The sequence below is a fragment of the Gopherus evgoodei genome, chromosome 1 (assembly GCF_007399415.2).
Source record: "Gopherus evgoodei ecotype Sinaloan lineage chromosome 1, rGopEvg1_v1.p, whole genome shotgun sequence".
NCBI lineage: Eukaryota > Metazoa > Chordata > Testudines > Testudinidae > Gopherus > Gopherus evgoodei.
The window spans coordinates 291,683,308-291,701,257 of NC_044322.1; the positions used below are offsets into that span (position 1 = coordinate 291,683,308).

General features: G+C 47.0%; 1 protein-coding gene across 2 annotated transcripts in view; it reads right to left on the reverse strand.

Moving 5' to 3' along the window:
* The window catches only part of ACSS3 (acyl-CoA synthetase short chain family member 3), a 180,455-nt gene that overhangs the window by 139,031 nt on the left and 23,474 nt on the right, over nucleotides 1-17,950 (reverse strand). Inside the window, exon 1 of one of the 2 annotated variants that reach the window (XM_030548631.1) lies at nucleotides 2,204-2,481. The exons of the other annotated variant lie outside the window; for it this stretch is intronic. Coding sequence (XP_030404491.1) covers nucleotides 2,204-2,481 — 278 coding nt within the window. Of the gene's footprint in view, nucleotides 1-2,203; nucleotides 2,482-17,950 lie in introns of those variants that run through there. 2 annotated transcript variants of the gene reach the window in all.

A 17,950-nucleotide genomic window follows, 5' to 3' on the forward strand; every position in this document is an offset into this window, starting at 1 on the left:
TCTTTGGAAAGGCATTGAATGTAACAAATTATCTTTCAATTTACTTTAACTGACTGATATCAATTATGTTGCTGTATTAGTTTATTGTCAAAATAAAAAACTTTTTGAAGGTCAAAAGAGTTTGATTTTGTCAAGATTCACCATAATAAAATATGTCTTCTTTCCAGAATACAAACTTTTCACAAACTGCATATCAATTTGGCAGATTTATTATGATACTTTCTAAAAGAGAATAAATTAAAGTAACAGGATTTTAAAGTAACTATCTAAAATCTCTTGCTGTAATTTGATTTTAGTTTAGTGTAAGTGGCATGCATACGCTCAGTGAACAGTGCAATGATTTACCTGTAATCTCATGCTATAGACATCCTCTGCCATAAACAATATAGAAGACATTTAGTCTCTACATTCTGATCTACTTTTGGTGTGATGCTACAAAAACAGTCAACAAAACACACATCGATTCGGCTTCCTTATGCATGTTTTAGTATTGGTGAAACATACCCATTTCCCCCACCTAAAAGGGTCCATATTTTCTAGTCAAAACAGAAACATTTGTTATGATGGGTATACCAAACATACTACTGGTGAAGATCAGGGAAGGAAGAACACAGACGTGCACCAGTGACCCCCTATTAAAGGTGGAGGGCATGCTTTGCCTCCAACACACCTGACCCCCATTATACATTAGAGGCATTCTCTTCTCCTCCCCACTACTACACACAAATAAAGCCCTGGGTCTCATTGATAGGCTAGAGCAGACATGGGCACACTACGGCCCACAGGCCCATCCTGCCCGGCCCCTGAGCTCCCAGCCAGGGAGCCTTGTCCCCATCCCCGTCCTCTCCCCCGCAGCCACACAGGCCACATTCTGGCCCACTGCTCTCGCTGGGCAGCATGGGAAGCGCAGCTGGCTCTGGCCAGGTGGCATGGCTGCAAGCTCCTGCTGCTGGTAAGGGGGTCAAGTAGGGGAGCGGGGGGCCAGTCAGGGACAGGGCCGGCGCTTCCATTAGGAGACCCTAGGCAGTCGCCTAGGGCTCCAGGATTCGTGGGGTGGCATTTTGTGCGTTCTCCACGGGGCGCACAAGAGCTTCTGTTTCCGCGCCCGAAGGATCTACTGACGTGCCGCGGAAAACAGTGCAGGCAATTGAGCAGCTCAATGACTGCCACGGTCGCCTGCAGCATTTTGGCGGAGGGTCCTTCTTCGGCGGCACAATGGGAGCGGAACTGGAAGCTTCCGCATGCCCTGTGGGGAGTGCACAAAATGCCGCCCTCCGAATTCTGCCTAGGGCGCCAGACGGTCTGGCACCGCTCCTGGTCAGGGAGGAGGAGGTGCAGTTGGATAGAGTGGAGGTTCTGGGGGCGGTGGTCAGGGGGTCAGGAACAGGGAGAGTTGGGAGTAGGAGTCCCGGGGGGCTGTCAGGGGATGGGGATGTGGATAGGGATTGGGAGGGCAGTCAGGGGACAGGGAGTGGATAAGGGGGTGGGATCCCAGGGGGCAGTTAGGGGTGGGGGATCCCAGGAGGGGGTGGTCAGGGGGTGAGGAGCAGAGGGTGGTTGGATAGGGGGTGGGAGCCCCTGGGGGGCTGTCAGAGGGCAGGGGTGTAAATGTGGTTGGGGCAGACAGGGAGCAGGGGCTTTGGATAGGGGTGGGTGTCCCAGGAGGAGGCAGTCAGGGAACAAGGAGCAGGGGGGAGGTTGGATGGGTTGGGGGTTCAGAGGGGGGCAGTCAGGGGCAGGAAGTGAGAGGAGATGGAGGCCAGGCGGTTTGGGGAGCCACAGCCTTCCCTACCCAGCTCTATATACAGTTGCCCAATCCCAATGGGGCCCTGGGGCCAAAAAGTTTGCCCACCCCTGGGCTAGAGGCACTTACTGCTTCTCCCACACCGGATCCCCATGATAAGTTTGGGACATTCCCTGCTCCTCCCCCCCTACAAACACAGGCCCCCATTATATCCTAGAGGCAATAGCTGTTCTCCCCACACACACACATCTGACCCCCTGACAGGTCTGGGGACATTCCCTGCTGCTCCTCCTCCCCACACACCCGACCCCACGACGGACGCTCTCTTCTTCCCTCCAGCCCCCACCTGCGGGCGGACACTGGGCTTCCCCCCGCTGTCTCTAGCCCTTCTCTGCTGGACCGCCGCCCGCTCACCCCTGCTCCGAGGGCGCCCCCGGAGGAGGGCGGGGTGTCGCTCACCAGGAGGCTACGAGCGGGTTGCTCCTGTCCACGAGTTTGACCCAGGGCTTGTGCCACTGGATCCGCCCGGCGGCTTCTCCCCACAGCTTCTCGGGCTCCGCCAGGGCAGCCCTGACCGCCTGCTCGTACGCGCCCTCGGGGGCGGCCTGCCCGGCGGAGAGGGAGCGCCGGGCGGCGGGAGCGCTCCCAGCGCCGCGCCGGGCTGGCCCCGTCAGCCAGCCATTGCCCCAGACCCGGTTGCAGGCGAGGATCCCTATCAGCCTGCGCTGGAGGCCCATGGTGATGCCGCTCTGCGGACCGGTCCCGTCCTGTGCGGCTGGGGAGCGACTCCCTCTAGCCCGACTGAAGGGCCACGTGGAAGCCGCTCGAAAAAGCCGAGCTGGATCCCCTGTCGGCTGCAAGCGCCGCTCTCCGCCGCGGAGCGCTTCGCGAGCAACAAGTCTGCAGGCGCTAAAGTACCGAGTCCAGCCCGGGCTTTGCTCCTGCCGCTGAGCCGCCCCTGCTGATGGCCGGGGGCCAGGTGAGTTGCACAAGCCTGAGTGACCGCCCCGATTTCATTCACGGTCTTGGCGCTGAACAGCGGATCAGAGCCCCGCGCATCTCGGAGCGTGGGCCAGGCAAAACAGATCCTCCTGCTTATAGGGCACTGTTAGCAGAGCCCTGTCCGGCTACAGATTTGTATCCGCGTAGCCGGGACTCCAACTGTTAGCACAGGCGCCCTTGTCCATAGTACCTGGAGGCACTTGACATAGCTTCGAGCAGCCAACGTGTCCCTCCAAGCAGGGAGCATGCACGCAGTGCAGCCCCTTCTACCTCCATCATCTCCAGGTCTAGGGGAGCCTCAAACCAGCACAACCAGGGTCCGTGCAAGGACGTTTCGCACCCTAGGCGAAACTTCCACCTTGCGCCCCCCACCCAGCCCTGTGGCAACTCCCTACCCCCCCTCCGCCCTGAGGTGCCCCCCCCACAGCAGTTCCCCACCATACACCCTGAGGCACCCCCACGGCAGCTACCCACTACCCCATCCCGGCCCAGAGAGCCATATAGAAGCTCCCCACCCCAGCTCACCTCTGCTCCACCTTCTCCCCAAGCATGCCTCCTCCGCTCTAATTCTCCTGCCAGGCTTGCAGTGCCAAACAACTGCTTGGTGCTGCAAGCCTGGGAGATGGGAGAAGTGGAGCAGCCACCGCGCCCTGGGGAGGAACCGCTGTAAAAAAAAATTGGGGGCACCGCTTTTTGGCACCCCCAAATCTTGGCACCCTGGGCAACCGCCTACTTTGCCTTAATGATAGCACTTGCCCAGAGCACAACCAACAGCCTGGCCTTCCAAAGCCTGGGGTTAGTCAGACTGCCAACCTTGTGAGAACACAAGGCAGAGGAATGCACAATCTAGATCTGTACCACTGTGCCTCCCCACATCACTTTCAATAAATCACAAATATTCCCTCTCCTCTCCCTCACCCCTCCATAAAAAATAATTGAAACCTACTGCTCAACTGTATCGGCCTGCAGTAACAGAATATGCTTATTATGAGGATGAAGAGAAATGAATTAAGAGGGTGCAGAGGGAGCAAACTGAAAAAGGAGGAAGAGGGGCATCTTATTGTGAGGTTATTTTTAACACTTATGTGATTTGTGTAAGTACTGGGTGTTTGGTTGCAACATTTCTAGTGGCTAAAGCAGGGGGGGCCCTGTCCCTAGAGGGGCAAGGTTGTGTGCTGTCACTGGGAGGTGGGTGCTGCCCCCAAGAGGGGAGAAGTTGTAGAGTGATCCTGCACTTATCCCGCAGCAGTAGCTCCGGTCGCTTCCATCACATAGGGAAGGCTGGGCTCAGCCGCCTACTCTGGGCTTAGTGACCTGGCACTTTAGGCATGAGTTCACTGCATCACTCTGGTTTGACCTGGCCCCCTGATGGGAGCGTTGTGGGCAGCCAGGCCAAAGGTGAATGCATTAATTCCAATTTGAATCAGTCCTTTCCCATTATCTGGCTAGAAGGAAGGGCATGTGCGGTGGGGAAAAGTCTTGAACCAGAAAGTGGGCACTGCCATGCTGTGTTCAGTGAAGGCACAGCTGCATGGCTAGCCAGGAGCTACAGTGAAGCTAGATACAAAAAAGATTCCCCAGAAACCATATACACAGCCACACATGGAAAAGGCTGTGACTGCTGGACATCACAGCAGAGTGCAGGACTATATGGCACTTACAGAGAACACGGGCGGCTCCATGCATTTTGCCGCCCCAAGCACGGCAGGCAGGCTGCCTTCGGCAGCTTGCCTGCGGACCCTCCGCAGGCACGCCTGCGGGAGGACTGCCGAAGCCACGGCACCAGCGGGCCCTCTGCAGGCAAGGCACCGAAGGCAGCCTGCCTGCTGCCCTCGTGGCGCCGGCAGAGCGCCCCCCGCAGCTTGCTGCCCCAAGCATGCACTTGCCGTGCTGGGGCCTGGAGCCGCCCCTGACAGAAGCAACAGCAGCTGGGCAGGGAGGCAGTGCAGAGACACAGGTTTGAATCAGAGACACAGGTTTGAAAACCTGTAAGTTCCTGTTTGCTTGGAATAGAGCTGCACTGGAGAGGGTACTCCAGGCACTATCCCTGCAGATCCCTAATTCTCGACTGGACTGCTCCAGGGACCCAAACATTTACAGCTATGGCTCACTTTGAACTGTAAAGGTTTAAGACTCTGAACCTAAGGTATGTCCAACCTTTCCCTTTCCTGCCAGCCCTAGTAAAAAACCTTTTCTTGTAGCCATGTGTCTGACTGGTTACTGGCACCTACCAAGGCCAGCACCCTCAAGACCTAGCTACTGAAGCACCTACAGTACTTGCCTTTGAGCCGTTGTATGCTACTGGCACATTATGGGTTTGGTGTACTCCCATTACTGAGCAGCTGCAGTAATTACAAACTAAAAACAATCTCCCCCATCCCTTGTTTTGAAAGATTCTACTGGTTTGAGAGAGATTCCCTGCGCCTAAAATGGGGACTACCACTAGTATCAGCAAGGCTTCTGAGAATGGAAGAAACATCTTAAGCTCAGCTACTTCAAATTGTTTTGAATTTCTTTTTACTATCTGGGGCCAAGCCAGGGGACTTTTCTAAGTTTCAGAGGGTCCTTTTTAGAATACTATAAAGTGTGAACCAGCTAAAAGAATACACTAGACTCCTGAATTTTGCAGAGTTATATATTCTTTATGGAATCAGTTATTTTACTGTTCTAATGACTCTATCTGTAATGAAAAAAAAAAGTAGGGGGAGCAGATTGTTCATAGAGTCACATTATACAAAGACATTATATAAGAGATACAGAAAATTACATTTTGCTGCTGACTGTGAAGCAGCTGGGATGAGAATTAGCATCTCCAAATTGGAGGTCATGGTCGTCTCTCAGAGGAAAGTGGATTTGTCTCTCTAGGTGAGGGGGAGCAGCTGCCTAGGGGTCTTGTTTATAAGTGATGGTGAGCGGGAGCAGGAGATTGACCAGTAGATTGGTGCAGCAGCAACAGTGATGTGGGCGCTGTACCAATCCGTGGTGGTGAAGCAGGAGCTGAGTTCTTGGACAAAGCTCTTGGTTTACAGGCCAATCAATGTCCCCATCCTTACCTATGGTCATAAACTTTGCGTAATGACCAAAAAGGACAAAATCGTGGGTAGAAGGGGCAGAAATGAGGTTTCTCCACAGTGTGGCTGGACATACTCTCCAAGACAATGTGAGGGGCTCAGCTATTCAGGAGAGCCTTGAAGGAGAGCTGCTACTTCTCTGGATCAAGAGGAGCCAGCTGAGGTGGTTTGGGCACCTGATAAGGATGCCCTCTGGGAGGCTTCCTTTGGATGTCTACCAGGCATATCCCACTGGGAGGAGGTCCCCAGGCCAATCTAGGACACTCTGGAGAAATTATATCTCCCTGTTGGCCTGGGAACACTTGGGAATCCCTCAGGAGGAGCTGGAACCTGTTGTAGAAGAAAAGGAGGTCTGTTTCTCCATACTGTCACCATGATCCTCACCAGAAACAGTGGCATAAAGGAAATAGAAGAAGAAGAAGAAGAAAATTACAACTCCAAGTAAGTATACGTGTGTGTCAACAAATCAGGATAGCCACAAATATTGTAACATTCACTATTAACTTGGGGGTTATGCAAGGTGACTATTACTGATATATTCCAAGTTTAGTCATTCAACAAGGTACATAACTGGTAAATGAATAAACTGATCAAAGGAAATAGTCTATTTACCCACTACAAGAGGGAAAATATTTACTCAATAAATTCTCAGTCTGGACTGAATAAGGTGAGCAGGATTTGACCAATAAACGGTCTCATTTTGGCCCAACTCCCTCTCACTTTATCCCATTCTCCACCCCCAAAAACAACTACCACTCTTCAGACATCAAGAATGGTGGTTTCTATTTCTGAGGCAAACAAAAGCACACCATCATGAGTAATGCCAAGAGGCCCCAATATGCTAGGCCCTGTATATAACAAAGAAGCTTACAATGCAAGTGAAGACTGTTCAGTAGACATTCTAAAAGAACTTCGCACATTTAAGGTCCCACCCTGTAGCCTGTGGAAGGACTGGAAAATGCCACCAAAGCAAAGGAATCAGAATGGCATTTCTGAGACACCAAGAGGCTGCACTTTGGAACACTGTGCCACCTGCACCATTTTGCAAATACTCTTTCTCAGCTATGGAGAGGGGGTTGAAGAAATAGGCAGGGATGGAAGGATTGTCTATTCACATCCTCTGGCCAATATGCTTCAAAGAAGAGGAGCAAAAGGTTTGTGAATATGATTGCAGCCCTGAGATTGGTAAAGTATTTATGGATTTGCTGGTAGTGCATCAGAGGAAGAATTCCATTTCCTCCCATTGTCCATGGAGAATGCTTGCACACAGCCAGCATACTCAGTTAGGGCCTGATCTTGCTCCCTTTTAAGGCAACAGGAATTTTGTTATTGATTTCAGTGAGAACAAAATTGGGCCAGTAAACAAATTTTGTCCTCAGGCACCAAGGAAAGCTTTTGAGTTGGCTGGGCATATCACTGTTAGTACTTAGGTATGTCTACAGACAGCTTAAGTGCTCATCCACACTCTCTTCATCTCAGTCTCAATTTCTTCAACATCCTTTCCTCTGGCTTTGACAAATGCCTTCTTGCACCACTGATATCCATTCAGAATGCTGCTGCAAAGATCATTTTCCTAACATGTCACTTTGATCATGTCATTCTCTCCTTTGCATCCCTTCATGGCTCCCTCTTCTCTATCATATGAATCTATTAGTCTTCACTTTCAGAACCTTTCACAATGTATCCCCACTTGACCTGTTATATCTACATTCTCATCAAAAGGTCAACACCCTCCTCTGATCAGCCCATGACACAGCCTCAATCGCCCACTAGTTAAATTTTCAAACAAAGCACCTTTGTGCTTTCTCCCAAGCTGCCCCTCATGCTTGGGAGAAGCTCCCCATAAACATCCACAAAATTAACTTAGTATCCTCATTCAAAACCCTCCTTCAAACTATCCTTTGCTGTGAGGTCCACAAAAAAATTAACAGTTAGGCTGCTCATGTGCTCAGACCACTGCCTAACAAGCTGACCAATGTTGTCTCATTCCCTTGTACTCTCCCTTCTTTCTGTATTCACCTGTTGTCTCTTGCCTTAAATTTAGATTGCAAGCTTTTTGGGACAGGAATGGTCTTTTTGTTCTATGTTTGTACAGCACCTAACACAGTGGGGTCCTGGTCCATAACTAGGGCTCTAAGGTGCTATGGTAATACAAATAATAAATAATCATAACAAATAATAATATATGTGTACACACACAGTCTCAGATAAGCATAAACAGAGACTGTCTTCTGTGTTTGTATAGCACCTAGCATAATAGGGTCTTGGTCTATGACTGGGGCTCCTCAGTGCTAGGAAGGTTTGAAAGCTAGAAGCCTCTGGTAATTGGCTGAGCCTTAACCGGTGGGCGGGGCATTCACTCAGGCCAGGGCTTTATAAAGCTGCGCACAAGCGACCAGGGAGCTTAGTGAACAGGAGCTGCTAACAGGGAGTTTTGCAAGGGAGTTTGGAAGGGGGGTAGGAAGGGAGGAGGGGTCCCTTGTCGGTCTCATCTGTGACCCATTGGTCCCCTGAACCTATAAACCGAGCCACATCCAAAACCTTTCTGTTTACAGCAGAGCAGAGCCGACAGGGAGCTGTAGACGGAATTTGAGAGTGTTTGACAGAGGGAGGCTTACAATGGTGAGGAGGACCCGCAACACCTGTGCCAGCACTGCTTCTGTCTCGTCCACCTGCGCCTGTAGCCAGACAGAGCACCAGAGCATGGATGCTTTTACCCAGATTCTGGTGTGGGCTTGCAAAGACTGTAATTTGCAATTTCCACTTACTGATATCCAGGCTGGGGGTGGCATCCAATGTGAAAGGTGCCTACTGGTGGAATCTCTCAGGCAGCAGGTGGGAGAGCTACAGGAGGAGGTGGCTAGGCTGAGGAACATACATATCCATGAGCAATTCCTGGACAGTATCCATGTGGAGACAGCTGACGTAGCTGTCCCAGCTGACAGGACTACCGACACACCAGTGGAGGAGGAGATGCCTCAGGGTGTGTCTGACACACCAGTGGAGGAGGAGGCTCAGGGTGGACACAGCCAGCTGGTTACTTCTAGCAGCAGGCAGTGCTCCACCGCTGCTGCGAACCCTCCTGCTGTGGTAAAAGATAACCGTTATGCTCTTCTTGATACAGGAGAGAGGGAATCACCCCCAACAGTTAAGGAGGTGAAGCCTTGTACCCCTAAGGCTGGGAGGTCTGCTGCCACCAGTCATAAGAAACGTAGGGTAGTGGTGGTTGGAGACTCTCTGCTGAGGGGGACGGAGACACCCATCTGTCGCCCTGACCGTTCATCCCGGGAGGTATGCTGCCTGCCAGGGGCCCGTATCCGAGATGTTACAGAGGCATTGTCGAGGATTATCAGGCCTTCTGACTACTACCCCATGCTACTCATCCATGTGGGCACAAATGATACTGCGAGGTGTGACACTGAGCAGATCAAGAGTGACTACAGGGCTCTGGGAGTACGGGTTAAGGAGTTTGGAGCGCAGGTGGTATTCTCTTTGATTCTTCCTGTTGAAGGTAGGGGCCCGGGCAGAGACAGATGTATCGTGGAGGTGAATGCCTGGCTGCGAAGATGGTGTCACCAGGAGGGCTTTGGCTTCCTCGACCATGGGATGCTATTCAAGGAAGGACTGCTAGGAACAGATGGCGTTCACCTTTCGAAGAGGGGAAAGGCCTTATTTGCGCACAGACTGGCTAACCTAGTAAGGAGGGCTTTAAACTAGGTTCGACGGGGACAGGTGAGCAAAGCCCACAGGTAAGTGGGGAACAAGACCTGGGAGATGGGTTGGAAACAGGAGGGAGCACAGGCTATAATAGCAGAGAGGAAGGAGGGTCAGGGCAAAACTGGGAGGCAAGATCAAACCAGTATCTTAGATGCCTATATACAAATGCAAGAAGTAGGGGTAATAAGCAGGAGGAACTGGAAGTGCTAATAAATAAATACAACTATGATATTATTGGCATTACTGAAACTTGGTGGGATAATACACACGACTGGAATGTTGGTGTGGATGGGTATAGTTTGCTCAGGAAAGATAGACAGGGGAAAAAGGGAGGAGGTGTTGCCTTATATATTAAAAATGTACACACTTGGACTGAGGTGGAGATGGACATAGGAGACAGAAGTGTGGAGAGTCTCTGGGTTAGGCTAAAAGGGGTAAAAAACACGTGTGATGTCATGCTGGGAGTCTACTACAGGCCACCTAATCAGGTGGAAGAGGTGGATGAGGCTTTTTTCAAACAACTAACAAAATCATCCAAAGCCCAAGATTTGGTGGTGATGGGGGACTTCAACTATCCAGATATATGTTGGGAAAATAACACCGCGGGGCACAGACTATCCAATAAGTTCCTGGACTGCATAGCAGACAACTTTTTATTTCAGAAAGTTGAAAAAGGTACTAGGGGGGAAGCTGTTCTAGACTTGATTTTAACAAATAGGGAGGAACTTGTTGAGAATTTGAAAGTAGAAGGAAGCTTGGGTGAAATTGATCATGAAATCATAGAATTTGCAATTCTAAGGAAGGGTAGAAGGGAGTACAGCAGAATAGAGACAATGGATTTCAGGAAGGCGGATTTTGGTAAGCTCAGAGAGCTGATAGGTAAGGTCCCATGGGAATTAAGACTGAGGGGAAAAACAACTGAGGAAAGTTGGCAGTTTTTCAAAGGGAAACTATTAAGGGCCCAAAAGCAAGTTATTCCGATGGTTAGGAAAGATAGAAAATGTGGCAAAAGACCACCTTGGCTTACCCTTGAGATCTTGCGTGACCTACAAAATAAAAAGGCGTCATATAAAAAATGGAAACTAGGTCAGATCACGAAGGATGAATATAGGCAAATAACACAGAAATGCAGAGGCAATATTAGAAAAGCAAAGGCACAGAATGAACTCAAACTAGCTATGGGAATAAAGGGAAACAAGAAGACTTTTTATCAATACATTAGAAGCAAGAGGAAGACTAAGGACAGGGTAGGCCCACTGCTCAATGAGGAGGGGGAAACAGTAACGGGAGACTTGGAAATGGCAGAGATGCTTAATGACTTCTTTGTTTCGGTCTTCACTGAGAAGTCTGAAGGAATGTCTAGTATAGTGAATGCTTACGGGAAGAGGGTAGGTTTAGAAGATAAAATAAAAAAAGAGCAAGTAAAAAATCACTTAGAAAAGTTAGATGCCTGCAAGTCACCAGGGCCTGATGAAATGCATCCTAGAATACTCAAGGAGTTAATAGAAGAGGTATCTGAGCCTCTAGCTATTATCTTTGGAAATCATGGGAGATGGGGGAGATTCCAGAAGACTGGAAGGGGGCAAATATAGTGCCCATCTATAAAAAGGGAAATAAAAACAACCCAGGAAACTACAGACCAGTTAGTTTAACTTCTGTGCCAGGGAAGATAATGGAGCAGGTAATCAAAGAAATCATCTGCAAACACTTGGAAGGTGGTAAGGTGATAGGGAATAGCCAGCATGGATTTGTAAAGAACAAATCGTGTCAAACTAATCTGATAGCGTTCTTTGATAGGATAACGAGCCTTGTGGATAAGGGAGAAGCGGTGGATGTGATATACCTAGACTTTAGTAAGGCATTTGATACGGTCTCGCATGATATTCTTATAGATAAACTAGGAAAGTACAATTTAGATGGGGCTACTATAAGGTGGGTGCATAACTGGCTGGATAACCGTACTCAGAGAGTAGTTGTTAATGGCTCCCAATCCTGCTGGAAAGGTATAACAAGTGGGATTCCGCAGGGGTCTGTTTTGGGACCGGTTCTGTTCAATATTTTCATCAACGATTTAGATGTTGGCATAGAAAGTATGCTTATTAAGTTTGCGGACGATACCAAACTGGGAGGGATTGCAACTGCTTTGGAGGACAGGATCAAAATTCAAAATGATCTGGACAAATTGGAGAAATGGTCTGAGGTAAACAGGATGAAGTTCAATAAAGATAAATGCAAAGTGCTCCACCTAGGAAGGAACAATCAGTTTCACACATACAGAATGGGAAGAGACTGTCTAGGAAGGAGTATGGCAGAAAGAGATCTAGGGGTCATAGTAGACCACAAGCTTAATATGAGTCAACAGTGTGATACTGTTGCAAAAAAAGCAAACATGATTCTGTGATGCATTAACAGGTGTGTTGTAAACAAGACACGAGAAGTCATTCTTCCGCTTTACTCTGCGCTGGTTAGGCCTCAACTGGAGTATTGTGCATTTCAAGAAAGATGTGGAGAAATTGGAGAGGGTCCAGAGAAGAGCAACAAGAATGATTAAAGGTCTTGAGAACATGACCTATGAAGGAAGGCTGAAGGAATTGGGTTTGTTTAGTTTGGAAAAGAGAAGACTGAGAGGGGACATGATAGCAGTTTTCAGGTATCTAAAAGGGTGTCATCAGGAGGAGGGAGAAAACTTATTCACCTTAGCCTCCAATGATAGAACAAGAAGCAATGGGCTTAAACTGCAGCAAGGGAGATTTAGGTTGGACACTAGGAAAAAGTTCCTAACTGTCAGGGTAGTTAAACACTGGAATAGATTGCCTAGGAAAGTTGTGGAATCTCCATCTCTGGAGATATTTAAGAGTAGGTTAGATAAATGTCTATCAGGGATGGTCTAGACAGTATTTGGTCCTGCCATGAGGGCAGGGGACTGGACTCGATGACCTCTCGAGGTCCCTTCCAGTCCTAGAGTCTGTGAGTCTATGAGTCTAATAATAAATCACAAGTTGTCTTGAACACAAGCATGTGATATGTGGGCAGGACAGCTGAGTTCTGTAAGTCCACTTTTAGAGAAGTCTCTCTTCGAGCCTGTCTGTAAACATTATTCGTTTTTTCTTGACATTATGCACATTCAGGGTAAAAGAAAGCAGTTAATGCCTTTTAAATTGAATGTAGCAATACAGTCTTAAATCTGCCTGTCCTACTCTATGACAGGATAGATATTAAATGCAATGGACAAACTTCCATATGTTTATTTTTATTAAGTTTGACAGCTCCTGACAATGTGTGAACAGACCAGATCAAGACTGCGTTGCGAGAGCAGATGATTTATCAGACTCAAATAAAGATTTATTTTAAAGTTCTATAAGACTGGAAGGTTAGACTATTGGAATACATATAATTCAGCGGCAAAGAACTATGTGAACTCAGAATTAAGGTTGCTTGTTGGTATGTCATCCCCTTGCAGAATGTTGAGGAAAACTCAAAATTCTAAAATCCAGGAAATGCACAGTTAATGCTGCGCATGCAACCTTAACTCTGCCTGCTTTCAACAATGCCCAAATACACCTGATTAACACACATACCTTTACTCTGCCAGCTCCACAGTTGCTGAAATGTACAAGCCCTTCACCTCCTTTTACAGCCCTTTCACTCTCACTCACAGGATTCTGTCTAATGCTATTGCATGGCTACACTGCTATTTATACTCACATTAGCTTGATGGGAGCTAGTGCAAGTATGCGTACATGAGCAGGGAAAATCACACTCCTAGATTCATAGTATAGACATAAACCCAATGTCCCACCTCTCATTCCCTATGCCTCCCTCACCTGAGCCGTCAGTCTCTCTCCCCTCTCATGCATCCCCATAACCTCCCTTCGCTTTCTACAGCCCCTTGCTCTTCTCCTCTTATTCGCCCATTCCGCCACCTCCTAATCTCTCTCCCTTCCCAGGAAGCATTCACATGTCTAATTTTCCCCAAAATTCTTTGATTATGTTTCTCCAAAAATAACCCCCCCCCCTCCATGCATAGGTGCTGACTCCGTGAGTGCTCCAGGGTGGGAGCACCAATGGAAAAAAAATAGTGGTGCTCAGCACCCACCGGCAGACCTCCCAAACAGATCCTCCCCTTCCCCCCAGCACTTCTCACCCACCTGCAGGCCTCACTGATCAGCTCCTCCCCCTCTCTCTCAGCACCTTCCGTCCACCAGTGATCAGCTGTTCAGCAGCATGCAGGAGGCGCTGGGGCAGAGGGGGCAGGAAGAGGCGGAGGTGGGGCCAAGGTGGGGGCTTGAAAGAAGGAGTGGAGTGGAGCTTGGGGCAGAGTGGGGGTTGAGCACCCTCTGGCAACTAAGAAAGATGCCGCCTGTGCCCCATGACTCAAATTTTAGCAACCTCCACCTACTCCATCCAAACTCCTTTTGTGTTAGAGGGGCCTGTGATTAACTAGTTTCAAGCTGCTCGACACCTTGTTATGGAGTAAGTTAAAACACCATTGAGATTGATAAGTTAAAACTTACCCTTCAGTTAACATATCTGTAAGCATAAGACCCCAGCTAAGACAAAAAGAGTATATGAACCTGCCCAAGAGCTTTTGGCTTAGTATTGGTTTTTTGTTTGTTTTTTTTTGGAGGGGGGGAAGAGAGGAAGGGGGAGACCAACAAAAGACTGAAAAAGACAAGAACAAAGAGAGAGGCAGAGGCAAAAAGCCAGAAAGTCAAGCAGTAGCCTATGATTACAGTGTGACCCTGGGAAAAAAGCTAGAGAGGAGCTTTTAAAGTTGTTGGCTAAAGATATTTGGGACTGTAAACTAAGAAACTGCTCCTTTTGTTCTTGGTTCATCCTCCATTTGCACAAGGGGGACTAAGTACATTACTTGTAAATAAACGAGATTGTATCACAGAAAAATACCAGACTCCATCAGTTTCTTCAGCTAGGCCCCAATCTTTGACTAGCCACTTGGGTCAAAAAGAAGCAACATTATCCTTAGTTATGTTAATTAAAGAGTGACTTCACAGCTGTCAATCACAACTAGGGCTTTGATTCATCCACTCATTAGTACCTCTCAGTGTAACAGTCCAAGGCAGCAGAAGTAAACCATTTTGAGTGGGAGGCTGTCACTTGGAAACTTCTTGGTCAAATGGCCCTACATTTGGATCACTAATGCTACCCCACACCTCCAGGATGCATGCCAAATTTCAAAGCAATCCAAATAAACATTCGCATTTTAGCACACTTACAAGAGTCAAGCTTAAATGGCAGGAATAGAAACTCTGTTGCCACTTTTCTGTATTGGCTCATGCACACTATAAAAAAAGGTACATTTTCTTAAATACTATTCTAAGTATGAGTCCCCCCAAAGTTTAGTGGTGCCATGCACTATAATGGGTAAAATCCAATAGATGTCACTTCTGTCCCACATCACATCAATAGGTTAATTTCTAGCTCTGCACAAGAAAAGAGCTTCACCTAGAAACTTTTTGAAAAATGGCTATTTTCTTCAGATCATATATCTCTGCAACCCCCACTCAGCCTACCCTGCCCCTCCTGAGGACAGGTACATCAACTTTCAAAGGAATACAACTAAGCATATCTATTTCAAATTACTGAGAAAGGTTGACCTTCAAAGAGAAGTTGTGACACAACCATAACTATAGTCATGCTGCCATACCTGCACAGGGGCATAGACTCATCCTGTACATTGTGTTTCTGCTTTGTGTGGTTTTTTTTTCAAGGCAGTGATGCTTTGTTGCATCATGTGACAATTACTTACATGATGTGACTATTCTTATTCTCTCATCATTCTATATGGTGCTCTGATTTAAAGTACTTTAAAAAGGAGATGTGACTCTTCTCTCTATCTCCTTGCTCTTTCCTTGTACTCTGTTTTTGGTAGTCTCTTTATCCAGTGGAGGATTTTCTAGAAAGCTGTTGTGGAGATTTCAAAGTAACTGAATCTGTTTTACAGGTTTTGGCTTTTGTGCGTGGTTTTCTTCCTCACTTCTCCTTTTAATTTCATATTTATTATTTCGAATGGAAATTTTTAGTCCTCAGACAAAATTTTTGGGAAACAGTCTTAGTTGATGCACCTGTGGAGTTAATGCAACAACAATAAATGTACTGATAGACTGTGACCTTTTCTTATACCAAGATTGCAACCAACTTCCATTGTAAAACCATGTTTTTAACTCCCTGTGACACCGTCATGAAAAATAAGTTACCATTGAGAGATTATTGTAAAAACTTGTTGGGGACAACTGGAGGCCCATTTGTGCTACCCTTCCCATTGATTTCAGTGGGCATTATGAATCCCAACCTGTTCTCATTTATGTCAATGACCTATTTTGCACTGTAAAAGCAGCAAAGAATCCTGTGGCACCTTACAGACTACATGCATCTGACAAAGTGGGTATCCACCCACGAAAGCTCATGCTCCAAAACGTCTGTTAGTTTATAAGGTGCCACAGGATTCTTTGCTGCTTTTACAGATCCAGACTAACATAGCTACCCCTCTGATATTTTGCACTGACTTCACTAGCAGTAGGAAAGAGTGTGTAAGCACACTGCCCTCCAATAATAGTCTGGTAGTATTTCCCATGCCATTTGTTTAATTTTATTTTATTGTTTAAGGCCCAGTTGTTCTTCCTTCCCTGTGCATCAGCAAACAGAGCTAGCTGACTGTGGAGAAAAAAAAATTCTGTGACACTCTCTCTATTCCTGATCCTTAGGAGGCAACACTTCTTACAGTCAGTGCTGAGCCAGAGCAGTTATGTACTGCCCTCTACTCTAGGTCTGTGCCTTAATGACACAATCTGGCCCTAAAACAACCAAAGCTTCAGTTCTGTAGCCAAAAAAATAAAACATTTAAACACCAACATTCTGTACTTAACAAATTGTGTAGTCTTATGCACTGACAAGATAGTCAAGATAGTTAAGTCCCAATCAGACTGTGAAGAGCTACAAAAGGATCTCACAAAACTGGGTGACTGGGCAACAAAATGGCAGATGAAATTAAATGTTGATAAATGCAAAGTAATGCACATTAGAAAACATAATCCCAACAATACATATAAAATGATGGGGTCTAAATTAGCTGTTACCACTCAAGAAGAAATCTTGGAGTCACTGTGGATAGTTCTCTGAAAACATCTGCTCAGTGTGCAGCGGCAGTCAAAAAAAGCGAACAGAATGTTGGGAATCATTAAGAAAGGGATAGATAATAAGACATATTGCCTCTATATAAATCCATAGTATGCCCACATCTTGAATATTGCATGTAGATGTGATTGCCCCATCTCAAAAAAGATATACTGGAATTGGGAAAGGTTCTGAAAAGGGCAACAAAAATTATTAGGGATATAGAACGGCTTGCATATGAGGAGAGATGAATAAAACTGTCTTTTCAGCTTGGAAAAGAGATGACTAAGGGGGTATATGATAGAGGTCTATAAAATCATGACTGGTATGGAGAAGGAGTAAATATTTTTTCTTATAACACAGGAACTCGGGGTCAACAAATGAAATTAATAAGCAGCAGGTTTAAAACAAAAGGAAGTATTTTTTCACACAATGCACAGTCAACCTGTGGAACTCCTTGCCAGAGATGTTGTGAAGACCAAGACTATAACAGGGTTCAAAAAAGAACTAGATACGTTCATGGAGGATAGGTCCATCAATGACTATAAGCTAGGATGGGCAGGGATGGTGTCCCTAGCCTCTGTTTGCTGGGAATGGGTGACAGGGGACGGATCACTTGTTGATTACCTGTTCTGTTCATTCCTCTGGGGCACCTGGCATTGGCGGAAAATAGGATACTGGGCTAGATGGACCTTTGGTTTGACCCAGTATGGCCGCTCTTATGACACAGAGTATCATAGGGCTCAAAAAGCCCTGGTAGGTGTTGAATTTGCTTGAGGCCCCTTACAGTGCGGAAGAACACTTCTGGGCCTGCTTCTCTTGTGATCAATCCACTCAGCCTATAGTACCAGCAGAGCAGTGAAATAATCATTTGTCAGAATGAGCAGCACTGCAGGAGTGAACATCACCATACAGGGTTGGGGATGGACATCATCTTACAAATGGTACAGTGGAGATGGAGGAGAAGCTCAGAGTATCACAGGAAAATGAGACAGATCACTGTACTATAGAGTGGAAGCAAATTAAATTCATACTTTAGCTATAGTCCTAAAACTGTTTCCTAAAGGAATTTTGGTAATGAATAACTGTGGAAGATCATATTCACTAAACAAACTGCTTGCAGCCCATACTGATATCTTAAGAGGTAAAGGTTAAGACCATTAACTTGAGCTTCGTTTACAAACATCATCAGAGATTATTCCTGGGTTACTGAAATTTATCTCTAAAGACTTTTTCCAGCAAGATTTGAAAGACAAAGCTAATGAGTTTAACATTTCCATTTTAT